The following is a 13159-nucleotide window of genomic DNA, read 5'->3' as shown; positions in this document are numbered from 1 at the left end:
TGGGTCGATCACCCCGACCAGGGGTTTCGTTTCCCACGCTCTCTGATTCATGCTGGAGGCCGTCCACAGGGAACTTCTCTCTAGCGGAAGATTAAGCCTCTAGTCCCGGTGACCGACCCAGATCCTGCAGAGTTTAAACAAAACAATGTTTAGATACGATTACATGAACCTGCACAGTGACAAGTCCAAGATCATCAGTTCAAGGATTTGAAGACAAATCTTCCTAAGCAACCGTCCTGGCTATTTTTTTTATTTTAAAAACTTAAAAACAATTTGCGCTACTTGCATTTTTAATCAAACCTCCGCAATAAAAGAGTCAGATTTGTAAACTTGTTTTTTTTGTGTGTGCGATCCCTCCTGGTAAACCGCGAGAGGACACTTTTTAATGGGGAATCATTAGTCCTGGGGATTGGTTTCCCACCCGAGTGAGTTAAGGACGGACTGTTGGAGAGACAGTTCTCGCGAGGTTTTGGGCACTTCTGTCGTCACAACGGAGCGGCGGAAGAGGCTCAGCTGTTGACTTGTGTCCTGTTCATCGGCGGCGGCAAATACTTGGGGGTATCATGGCGATCTTCACGCCGACTAACCAGATTCGCCTGACCAATGTGGCCGTCGTGCGGATCCGACGGGCGGGGAAGCGTTTTGAGATCGCCTGTTACCGGAACAAAGTCATGGGCTGGCGGAGCGGCGCGTGAGTGGGGGCTGGGAGCCGCAGGGAAAGGAACAGAAAACTCCCGTTCGTGTCCGCTGACATTTGGCAAAGCCAGAGTTTCCGTGTTTACGCAGAGTGCGAGACTAGCCTAAATAAAAAATCAGTCAATAACCCCCCAATTTTGCAACTTCTCTTAAGTTAGCAAGTTGATTTAAAATATTTACTTTGAAGCATGTGCAAATCGCAGGGCATAAACTCTGAACTTTGTTGCTGTTATAAATCAACTACTATATTTACACTTCTATATTCATCTTGTTTATATAAGTATTGTCTACTAACCGCAGTTCCTGGTAGTATGATAAAAGGATAAGCAAATAGATAGAAGGGCGTAGCATAAAATAAAATCAAGGGTAAATATTTCAATTTATATAGCTGCCCATGTCATTGACATTTAAAATTTGTCTAAAGCTTGAGATAAATTTATATTCTATTGGCACTGACCAAGGGCTGCTCCAGTTACACCAAATGGATCATCTTTCAGAACAGATTTCACTTAATGAACAATGAACCTTCCTTATTTTGAGCTCTCAGACTAGAGAGACAAGTTGTTACATATTATTACCTCAATACAGAGGTTTCATGAACCTCCCATCAGCCCAAAATAGACAGAATTTATTATATTTATTCTTGGAGTTTTACCACTTGCCAGCAAACAATAAAGTGCTCATACACTGCCTCCTGTTTATCAGTAAGTGGTGAACATATCCTGCTCATTTAACTGTTATAAAAATAAAGTAAAGAATAAAACACCACTGAGCAAAAGGTGTCGGCAAATTTAAGCCTTCTGCACTTCCTTTCTGACCTTTCACCACACAGTCAGGTGTACCCAGGAGCGTAAGAGAACAAAGCAGCTGGAGCTGCCCCATGTCTTCCCCACATCCCCATATATGTGCTAGAAACTGGAGAAAATGACAATTTCAAAGTAGCTTCTTTCAAAGCTAGATGATACAAGGAAAGCAGAACAAAATAAATAAATGCTTAACATAGGGAACAAAATATGATTAAGGTGCTTTGCCTTAACCATGTTTTGTTCTAGTTTTATACAATATGCAACTCTATATAATTTGCCTTAGTTATATGAATGTACCCTTTTCAAAATTGTCATCCTTATAATAAAGAACTTTATGACATAGAACTCACTCCCAAGTGAAGAATAATGTAAACTTTTGTTTAAATTATTTAAGTTTCTATTCCCCTGTTTGCATTGCAAACCAAAAAAGATAAATCTTTGCAATGTATTTATTGCCTTATAACATCTAGCCCGTTCCCCTGCACTTCTTCCAGGGCAAGAATTTTTAAGAGGTCCTCTTTGGAAAACTTTATGAATAGATTTGGTTTTGAAAAGACAGTGCCTGATACGGCTTTGAAGGAAATAACCAACATTTTGAATTAGGTCTGGAATAGCAATAGCACTTAGACATATACCCATTCACTGTGTTCCACAGCCCTCTCTATGCAGTTTACAGAGTCAGCATATTGCCCCCAACAATTTGGGTCCTCATTTTACATGAAGGATGAAAGGCTGAGTCAACTTTGAGCCGGTCAGAGTCAAAATGCTGGCAGTCGGCAGAATTAGTCTGCAATATTGCATTCTAACCACTGCACCACTACAGCTCAGTGGTTAGAATGGAAATTAGCAACCAGTACAGTGATCTTAAAATGGGTGTTATGATATACTGACAAGTCTCACAATGTGCAGTTTTGAATTCATTCCCAATGTAGCTCCATGTAGCCCAATGATTAGAACATGAGATACTGTCTTCAGGGCATCTTGGTTTAAGTAGTGTTGATACTGCAGCACTTAACCAAATTTGGGTGAAGCCACTAAAGCCAGAGGTTCTACCTGCTGCTTGAATAGGAGGTGCGAGTTACAATCATCTCTTTCAGTGGAGAAACAACCTCATTAAGTAATTATTGAGTCAATATTATTGGATGGCTAACTCTTTACTGATAAATAGCAGATAGGACTTTGCCTTTGGACTAGTATTGCTTTCTTTAATATTTTTAACTGATTTAGATGTTTCCTAATCATTTGTGTATTTTTAACCAAATTACAAACTTATTCCTTGACAATATGTCATTGCCAATTGAGATAGAACTCTGCAATTATTCACTACAGTATCCGGCTTATGGAATGTAGCAGTTTAATTTGATTCCCCTGCCATAGTTGTTAGGTAAGCTCCCCATTGGGAGAGTGAGTAAGTTCAGCGAAGTGTTGTGAGAGTTGTGTTGGAGAACACACAAATCAGCATACAGAGACACTGCAGTTTAAATAGGCTTTTACTTTCATGGAAATAGAGGTATCAGAGTCCATCAAACAGTCCAAGTCATACATGGATAAGTCAGTCAGTCATCAATGTCTTTCAGTTAAGGGATAATCCAAATAACATAGTCCAGTATCATATAATCAGTTCAGTATTCAAAGTTTGCTAACAGTTGCAAAACTTACAATAGCTTACGGCACTTAGATCAGTTCAGCCCAGCATCTAACGAAACAGAGAGAGAACTAACAGTCATTCTGGCTCCCTCTTATGGCCAATTGAGGAAAACAGCAACCAATCACATTTTACAGTATGCTTTAAAGAAACAGGTATAGCATTGTTACATGATTTATATATTGCCAACCCAACCATTAGAATTATATTCCTAACAATAGTAATAGAATCAGAGGTAGTTTTAAAGAGCAGTAATCAGTATGGATTAAACAAGACTATCTAAATACTTTGGTTGTTTGCATGCATTATTTAAAATGTGCTTAACAAGTAAAATTAATTTTCTAGTGAAAAGGACCTTGATGAAGTTTTGCAGACACATTCAGTGTTTGTGAATGTCTCCAAAGGTCAAGTGGCAAAGAAGGAAGACCTCGTCAAAGCTTTTGGCACAGACGATCAGACAGAAATCTGCAAAACAGTAGGTATTGAAATTGTGCAAAAATAATGTTTTTGTCTAATTTTATCTTTTTTAAACTTTTTAAAGGTGACTCAAACAATATATCACAAAAAATAGATAGTAGAAATATAATTCCTTTATGTGTTTAGGTCAGCCTGGGGTCAGTGTTTAGGGCAGGGGTCCCAAACCCTGATCTGTGGACCAGCACCGGGCTGTGGCATGTCAGCAATCAGGCCACGCAAGCAAACAAAGGCCCATCCATGGGATGCAGGCACCACATAAAACAATGCCCCCTCCAGTCCACAAAAAAACCTTTCTCCATGGAACCAGTTCCTGGTGCTGAAAAGGTTGGGGGCCACTGGTTTAGGGTACTTGAGATCCCTAAGCTATTTAAGGTGATTTGGGCTGGAGTAAAATAAGATCTGGCTCAAAATCAGTTTTCATGGCAGAGAATGGACTTCATCTGGCTCTTCAGTCCTAGTCCAATGTATACTACACTGACTCTTTTTAAAATATTTTAAAAATTTAACTCAAGCAAAAAAAAAATTCTTTCATGGCTTCATCCCATATTGCTTGTTCTGTGAGAAGGTTAAAATGTTATGCAGTTTATGCTCTGATTTAAAGATTCAGTCTTCCATAGCCTTGTTGATATTTATTATTAATTAAACTTTGTCGCCCATCTGCAAAGTGGCTCTTATGGTCAATGCTCAATCAATGCTCATTTTACATTTATTGTTAATAGCAGTGCTTACTCAATCATTGGCAAATGTTAACATGGTAAATGTTGCCTACTTGGATCGGAGAGTAATGGGAAGTTTCAGATTGTAGGGTAGACTGGGAAGACAAAATTCTGAAATAATGACAAGCCTGGAAAAGCCCCTGCAGTTTTCTTGACAAGGCTTTTCAAAAATGGTTTGCCATTGCCTATTTCATAGGGCTGAAAGAAAGTGACTGGCCCAAGACCTTCTGTATTACTGCTTCCAAAACTATAGAAGAACATCTCCATGTAGTAACCAAGGATGAAACTTAATGTGAGGAACTCTTTATTTCTACTTTGTAATTTGTAGAGATTCTTTAGGACAGCCATTCTTCTAATGTTCATAAAGAAAGCAGAATCAGATTTCTAATGACAATGCATAAAACATCTTCTGAATTTGAAAAAGGCCAAGTCCTAATAAACTTTTCTTTGTTTCAGATCTTAACCAAAGGGGAATTGCAGGTCTCTGATAAAGAACGGCACAGTCAGCTGGAGCAGATGTTTCGTGACATTGCAACCATAGTTGCAGACAAATGTGTCAATCCAGAAACCAAGAGACCCTACACAGTCATCCTTATTGAAAGAGCTATGAAGGATATACACTATTCAGTCAAACCTGGGAAAAGTACCAAGCAGCAGGTAGATGATCTCCGAAGGAAGCCACTTTGTGCCTACAAATTATAAGCATGAGGAGACACTAGCTTTTCCCTTTTCAGATAATCCTCAACTTATGATTGGTCACTTAATGGCAGTTCAGACAACAGTTGAAAATTAGGACATTTTTGGAATGGGTGTTTTTACTGCCTCTAACATACTTCTGGCCATCATAAAATATACCCCACACTCAATACATGGTCATACAATCATATTTCAAGCACTTGACATCAGGTTAGGTGGGTACATTATTTAGGACCATGATGACTTATGGCCAGAAATCCAATCCAATTGCAATCATAAGTTGAAGACTATATACTACTTTGCAGTAACAGGGAATACCTGATTATCTGGCTTGAGTTGACCTATCACCAAGTAAATGGGAAAGGTGGTTTTTTTTTTTAAAGTTACTTCTTTTTTTCTTCTGCAGATGCCTGAAAGATGCTTAAACCTGTAGATTGGTAACATTAGTTGGGCATTGAATTTTGTAGAATTTCTTGCAATGTCTCTCTTTTAACACAGTATTGTGCCAATTGTTGTATGGATGGATATTTTCAAACTCAGCATTTTTAAATCCTGAAGATACTGTTATTAATTCTGGAAAATATTTAAAAAAATTCCTTCATACAAACTAAGTCTTTACTTACGAGAAAGTAAAACCATTTAGGTATAGTGGAGAAAATGCACAGAAAACAGTGACAGTTCTGCAACATCTAAAAATCAAAACTGTGTATTGCTATCTTTCATCAGCTACGGCTGTCAAGATAGTAAGTTAGGCCTGGAAAGGGAGTTTCATAAAGTTGAAATCGTTGCAAGAAAGAGCATTATCTATTTCCAACTTGTTTTGCCTGTCTCATAATAGGGATTAAAGCCAAGTGGACTCACATTTGGAGGCATTATCTAAAACTATTCTACAACATAACAAAGTAAAATAAAATACTGTAATATTCTGGCACCAATGATTCACCAACAATTCAATCTCCATATTTCTTTTTTAAAAATGGAAGTTCTCCCTAGTTTTTAGAAGGACATAAGAGTAGAATTCACTGTTGCCTCACAAGTCATGTTGGTGCAAAAGAAGAATGCTTCCCATCATAATTGGAGGGGATATTCATCTACTTCTACTAGGCAGAATCTAAGAAGAACAGATGTAGGCTGCAAGCTGTATAGAGGTTTATAGAGAATGTCCAGCACTTTGAATTGCACTTGGAAACAAACTGGTAACCAGTGTAACTCCAGTAACAACAATCTAATGCAGCTGTACCACAATTTATTTATTTATTTATTTATTTATTTATTAATAAGATTTATAGGCCGCCCAATCCCAAGGGACTCCGGGCGGCTTACAAAAAAGAGAAAAAAGAAATAATGAAAAAAAATAAAAAAGCCAGATTTAAAATCACCACACATACATTCGTTCTGATTAGGGCTGGACCTCAATAGTTAAGCAAGCAAGCAAACCACAGCATTTTGGACCAGTTGAACTTTCTTGATGATCTTAAAGGGCAGCCCCATGTAGAATGAACTATAGCAATGCTTGGGTGCTGTATTAATCTATTAAAAATTAACAAGTTAGCTGTACTTCTCGTGCTTGCAATGCAGTTCTTCTTCGGAAAAAGCAAGAGGTCTTCTCATCAGCTCCGTTTGACTGGTTAGTCTTGGATGTAAAAATATGCCCAGCAGAACAAATGTTGTATATAGCTAAAAATAGGAAATCAGAAGTGAGACTAAGTTTTTCCAATTTTTTTTTCAAGGGGAGCGGGATAAAAATGTAAAAATCAGTGCATTAGTTTGGATTTTTCTGCAGGCTTTGGAAGTCATCAAGCAGCTGAAGGAGACGATGCAGATTGAGCGGGCACACATGAGGCTACGCTTCATCCTCCCTCGGAAAGAAGGCAAGAGATTGAAAGAGAAGCTGAAGCCACTGATCAAAGTAATCGAAAGCGAGGATTTTGATGAACAGCTGGAAATTGTAAGCAGCCCAGTGTCCAAGTCTTTTTGTTTGGGGAAAAAGCTATTACTGTGCTTTTGGTTTTATACAAGAAGGTTTATACCCAAAGTGTTGGAGGGTAGAAATAAGGACCGATATTTACACTGCAGTCATTTGTATGATTGCTTGTAAAGGAAACCTCATTGGTTCTTGCAGAAGATGTTTTACAGCGCATTGGGATAAGCATGGAGCAGTTTGGTATATGAACATTTAAGACCTTAGCAAAAGATAGGGATGCTGCAAAGATTCCATTGTGACACATCTGCATTTCCTTTTTCTTCTAATTCAAGAGAATTTGGCGCCTTTCAGTGAATTGCAGTCTTTGGGTTTTTAACGTAGTTGGGTAGAAGTGTAATATATAGACATTCCAGTCCAATTTAGTGTTCTTTCTCCGTTCCATTTAAAAAAATACCCTGGAGCTGGTAAAACCTCTAAAAGGCACAAATCAAAACACTCAGGATTATAACACTTTTTTGGGGGGTGGGGGGAGAACAGCTTTATGAAATTAACCATGGAATGGTGAAAACAGTGAGAAATGATCTAATTCTCACATTGCAAAAACTTGGAGTGACATGAGACTAGCAAGAAATTCAAAACAAGGAAATTTATACAATATGCAAATAGTTCTTGTTTAGTGACTACAGATGGTACCAGCAACCACTTAGTTGTTAAGTGGAGCAGTCGCTACTTGAAACCGCAAATGTGTTCATGTAAGTTGTTTACAGAGTTAGCATATTACCCCCAACAATCTGGGTCCTCATTTTACTGACCTCAGAAGGATTGAAGGCTGAGTCAATCTTTTGCTAGTGAGAATTGAACTGCTAGCTGCCAGCAGCCAGCAGAAGTAGCCTGCAGTACATGCTGCATTCTAACCACTGCGCCACCACAGCTCTTATACATGCAAGGGCTGGCCATAAAATTACTTTTTCATCAATGTTGTAACAGCAAATGGTTGCTAAACAAGGACTACTTGTATAACTTGCTACTGACATCACCATACAAGTGATTTAGAGGGTTTAAGAGGAGATCTAGCATATTCGTAGAGAAGGGAGAATTATTAAATGGTTTTGCCCCATTAGAGCCAAACTTCACAAAACTACAGTAGTGGGAGTAAAAGCAGGTTGGTCAGGGAGGTAATGGGAATAAATAGAGGGATGGCTATCATTTTTATACCCTTGTTCTTGCAAGCATCTAGCTACAAGTATTCCTTGACGTACCACCATTTGTTCAGCAACTGTTCTGAAGTTACGACAGTGCTGAACAAATAGTGGTTATGACTGGTCCTTGGGGGTTCTGACCATTCCAGAACCCCAGCAGTCACTTGATTGCCATCTGACTGCTTGGCATTGGGCTTGCCCTTTCAGGCAGCTGCAGCACCCCATGAATGCATGATTACCATTTGTGACGACCTCTGCCAGCTTTTCCAGAAGGTTATTAGGAAAGCTGGTAGAGAAAGTCACAACTTTCCCTCCCACATCCCCTGCCTGATTTCTGCCATACCTCCTTCTCATACCCTCCCTGCGCCTCCCTCACACCTTTGTGCACCATCCCCAATCTTTCCTCCTGCCTTTCCCCACTCGACAGCAGCCATTTACCTGCCTACCAACCTGCTTCCAAGCCACTTGGGACTTGCAACCTCCTGCCAGTTTTCCTAGTGACTTGGTTCTTTAAAGGAAGTTCCCTTTCCTAATGACCATGGGAACGACAACAATTGGGATGGCAGGGATTATCATTGCCAAGGGATGTAACCAGCTTTATGACCGTGTCACTTAGCAACAGAAATTCCAGTCCCAATTGTTGTCATAAGTCAAGGACTACCTGTAAGTTACTTTGGGAAGAAAGATGTTGGGTCCACCTTGGTCTTATTCACCAGGACAGTTCTTTGTAAGATATGGCCTTTCCAGTCTAAAAAGGTAAAAGTTCCCCTCGCACATATGTGCTAGTCATTCCCGACTCTAGGGGGCAGTGCTCATCTCTGTTTCAAAGCCGAAGAGCCAGCGCTTTCCAAAGATGTCTCCATGGTCATGTGGCTGGCATGGCTAAATGCCAAAGGCGCACTGAATACTGTTACCTTCCCACCAAGGTGGCCCCTATTTTTCTTCTTGCATTTTTACATGCTTTCGAACTGCCAGGTTGGCAGAAGCTGCAACAAGCTTTCCAACCTAACACAGTGCTAATGTTGCAGGTCTGCCTTGTGGATCCAGGCTGCTTCCGGGAGATCGATGAATTGATCAGGTGTGAAACCAAAGGCAAAGGAACCCTTGAAGTTCTCAACCTGAAAGATGTGGAAGAAGGTGATGAACGCCTGGAATAATTGGGTGCTTATGGTGTCGCTGTGCAAAGACTGTATTAAAAGGCATCCTAGAGTTGCTTCATTGAGGATTGACCTTTGCGCTTTTCCCTTTGAGGGTTTATGTAGTTATTTCCATTTGAGGTTTTATATAGGTATCCTCTGCTCCTTCCCCAAACTCTGATGGTTGGTATCAACTAAAGGTACCTTATAAACCCACTTAGCCCTTCGATTACCTGATAACGAAGGGACTTTACAGAGTTTACGCTTATGTTGATTGCTTTGAGTGTACCTGCAAAGTGACAATTTAATGTTAAGTGCCAAAATGTCTTTCCTTAAAAGCAAAAGGCTTCAAGGAAGGAATTGACTGCAGAATTAGCATCCTGAGTAAATAACTCAGGTTTCCCTCAAAACAAGCCGATTAATGTCTGGATTTACCAGCAGGATTTGTAAACTCTGAGATAGACAACCATTGGTTGCTTTGAATGAAGTGCACAATAATAGTATTGTCCTAATTATACAGTAGCTCAATTCTGTGGATGGTGATTTACAGACCATCAGAAGAGTTTTAGTGGCTGTCTTTCCAGAGTCGCTCTTGGAATTTATTAATATTGATCCAATTCTTTACTCCAGGGGAAATTGTAAAAATACTGACTTGACACTGAAACCAGAAGTTGTTCAGAAAGTTTATTTTGGAAAAAAGAAATACAATAACTTAATCTTGAAAACATTTGTTATAACTAGACAACCTTTAAATCCAAGTAAAAGAACTAGTTTGGCTCCAGTGTTATTTTAGCATTATTTGTTATACTAATTTAATATTTAAGAGTGAGCCAAAAGAACAGAGACTAGTTCATTGTCAACCCAAAACTCTAAAGTGAGTTTGTTTCTTATGAGTAAACTAATAGGGCTTCTGTCAAAAAGAACAATACATGCATGGCCTGATATTTGTCATTTTCTTATCCTTGGAATTCATAGTGCAAACTATAAGAGGATTCTTTGAGGAAAGCTGCACTTTTTACCTCCTCAGACACTTTAAAGATATATATTATAAACATTGATGTACAACATCACAATAATTTCTATTATAGAATATCAAATTTAAGTTTGAAATTCTTAGATTTTTAAAATGAGTTCTCTAATGAATACCAATTACAGTCTATAAGCTGTCATTAATATGCCAAGAAAGATACCAAAGCATAGGTTTGAGGATGGTTTCACGATGTCTTTCCTTGACTTATTTTTTTTAACAATATGCACCTTCCAGCTATCATCCTAATCTCCAGCCCACAAAGCTCAGTAGTTTCTGTGTCAGTGATTTAATTTTTCAACTACATGACTAACAAGAACTCCAAGGAGTTCTACTCACAAAGTTTGTCCTAATATGAATAAACTTTACTGCTTCCTCTTTTTCCAGACTTTTTTTTGGCGATAAGCACTGTAATTTCATATAGCCTTACTTATGTGGCATGGATATGTAAAGTTATGTTTCTTGATGACTCCGCTATATGTTAGCAAATGGTGAAGGAGAAGAAAGACACTATGTAGCAGTATCATCTTTGAATTGTATTTCTCCTATCTTACTTAAAGATGAGAAGCAAATAATTGAGTTATCTTCCAGAACCTCATAATTTTTTGCCTCCCCATCAAGTAGTATGGTCTCAAATTCAGGAAGCCTTATTGTTTTATCCATATATTTAGTCCATTTTTCCAGCCCAAGTACACTTTCAAGTATCTGCATTTCCTAGAATTTAATAGCCAGTATGGTCAAGGCTATCAGTGCTGGGAGAAACTATTTACCAATTTAGAGAACCTTCAGATCAATGAAAGCAATTTTAGTCCTTGCTGTAGGACCTAACTCAGTTCTGCAACTGGCTTTTAACTTTGTTAGCAGAATATGAGAAACTAAGCAATACAGACAAATATTTTCCCTTTTAAAAATCTCATCCAGGCGGCAACTTTTTTCCAGTGTCATCACTGTTACTATTCCCACATTATCTCCACAATTCAGGAATTGAATTTCAGTATTTATTTATTTTTAAGTGACATTAAAAATAACCACAATGTTGTAATTCTGAGTATTGGGGTAAATTATATAGGATTGTTTGACAGCTGTTACAAGACAATCTTCCTCTCACCTAACCTTGGAACAGAGGATGAATTGAAAAAGTATAGACCAAGTGCCATTTCAATGGGACAGCTCACAAGGCATGTACCAAATGCGTTCTGTTTAGAAGTTGGCTTTATTCTCCTGAGTCAGGTGCTACAAACTTCCATAGTAGAAATGGCAGCTGTGCTGAATGTCAAAATGGCTGGTTTTCTGTCTAACCATTTGACGCTTGTATATTGTGCATGGAAAAGTGTCAAATGGCTAGACAGAAGCATGGCTGCTGCAAGAAAAAGGACACAAGCCAGCTGTGATCAGGAACCAGTTGACATGTCAACTGGAATCAAATAATTGAACACCAGTGCTAAGAAAGCTTCAACAGCGGACTTCTGTTTTGGGCTAGCTTGTAAAGGAAACTAAACCTATTTCTAGCCTTATTCGTTGGCTTATTTTCCTGCCGTTTCATTTCTCACAGAAAGAGAATAATTTTTTTGATTTATGTTGCTTTGAATTTTAACAAAAATAAAACACAGATTTTTTACTTAGATACTGACATCAAAATAAGCTTATTGTTACCTTTACTTATTTCTGTGTTTATTTTTGTTAAAAAAAAAACAACCCTCATTCATCGTAGGATGAGATACAAATTAAATAATAGCACAGTCCTAAGTTTGTGTACTCAGAAGAAACTCCTGTTGTAGTAATTAAAACTGTCTCCAGTCTGTGCCAGAATAATAAATAGGTTTACAGTTGAGAATACAGTGTGTGAATAGGATCAGGCTCTATTTTCAGCAAAAGAGCTGAACAAACCCAACCCAGATTTAGCTTAAGGACATATATAGGATACTCATGGATTCTGTTTTAATAAACTGATTTGGGCATTTAAAATTTTGTCCTTTAATCATAGAAAAACAAGAAAGAAATAATTGTAGAACACTTTACAAAAATAAAAATATTCACAATCATAAATTTACATTTACATTTTTATGAAAAGTTCTAAATGTACAGGACCTTAATCTAGTTAAATTGTGATACAATCCCATTGCTTGTAGTGAAATTTAACAGCAAGTTGTTCATAATTCTTAAATGAATGTACAACTCAGTTCTTAACTCCCAAGTAACTTAATAGAATTGCTGACTTTGGGAACGTACTAGAATATATCTGCTTGAATTTCTTAAGATTTTTCTTACAACGTACATTGGCATGATAAATCTTCAAGTAACCCAATAGAAATGTTCAATTACTGTCAAGATGATGTATTAAATAACAAGGTGTATTAGACTTGCAAACTTAGATCTCTGGTTGGCTGGTATTACCTATATGAGCACCACTTCCTAGGAATGAAAAAGGAATATTTCCATTCTTAAGCTTTAAGCAGCAGGTGTATTTTTTTCCCCAGAATATGAAAGTAGTCTAGAAATCTTTGGATGGATAACTTGAATTGGATAATCTGGTCGTTCTGTTGTTTCAGATATAGATCACATCTGTTTTGTGCTGTTGGACCTAAGATGCCATAAAGAAAGTATAAGAAAAATATTTGGTATAAGGCAAATAGACTTAAACTTAGAGCAGAGGGGTTGAAACATTTTAAAAACACAGAATAAAAGATGATATGCATTTTTTTTTAAAGGCAACTGTATAAAGAAGCAGTAAAATATAAAAATTTATATTAGAATAGGAGTAAAATTGAATCTTTCACCACTTCCCAAAGCCAAGAAATGAAGAAACCACATTTCTAAATCACATTTGTATAATGTAT

The 13159-nt window shown here is 37.9% G+C and overlaps 2 protein-coding genes across 2 annotated transcripts in view; one reads left to right on the top strand and one right to left on the bottom strand.

Moving 5' to 3' along the window:
• Window positions 1-476: 476 nt before the first annotated feature.
• Window positions 477-10703, top strand: SBDS (SBDS ribosome maturation factor). Its single transcript, XM_087717309.1, has 5 exons — window positions 477-691; window positions 3493-3622; window positions 4797-4997; window positions 6820-6984; window positions 9188-10703. The coding sequence occupies exons 1-5, from the start codon at window positions 564-566 to the stop codon at window positions 9314-9316; spliced, it is 753 nt and encodes a 250-aa protein (XP_087573435.1). The 5' UTR covers window positions 477-563; the 3' UTR covers window positions 9317-10703.
• LOC106550302 (NF2, moesin-ezrin-radixin like (MERLIN) tumor suppressor) overlaps window positions 10321-13159 on the bottom strand; it is a 33879-nt gene continuing 31040 nt past the window's right edge. Inside the window, exon 18 of the mRNA XM_087717308.1 lies at window positions 10321-12903. Coding sequence (XP_087573434.1) covers window positions 12868-12903 — 36 coding nt within the window. The 3' untranslated portion in view covers window positions 10321-12867. The remainder of the gene's footprint in view (window positions 12904-13159) is intronic.

This window comes from Thamnophis sirtalis, unplaced genomic scaffold (assembly GCF_051295495.1).
Source record: "Thamnophis sirtalis isolate CommonGarterSnake01/CBP01778 unplaced genomic scaffold, rThaSir2_p1.2 scaffold_6, whole genome shotgun sequence".
NCBI lineage: Eukaryota > Metazoa > Chordata > Lepidosauria > Squamata > Natricidae > Thamnophis > Thamnophis sirtalis.
The sequence above is the reverse complement of the archived record's forward strand: the minus strand, read 5'-3'. Positions and strand labels throughout refer to the sequence as shown.

Excerpts from the sequence above, each read along its gene's own strand:
- SBDS (XM_087717309.1), top strand. The coding sequence starts at position 564 with ATGGCGATCTTCACGCCGACTAACCAGATTCGCCTGACCAATGTGGCC. Across the intron at positions 692-3,492 it reads ATGGGCTGGCGGAGCGGCGC|TGAAAAGGACCTTGATGAAG; the intron begins GTGAGTGGGGGC and ends TTAATTTTCTAG. Across the intron at positions 3,623-4,796 it reads AGACAGAAATCTGCAAAACA|ATCTTAACCAAAGGGGAATT; the intron begins GTAGGTATTGAA and ends TCTTTGTTTCAG.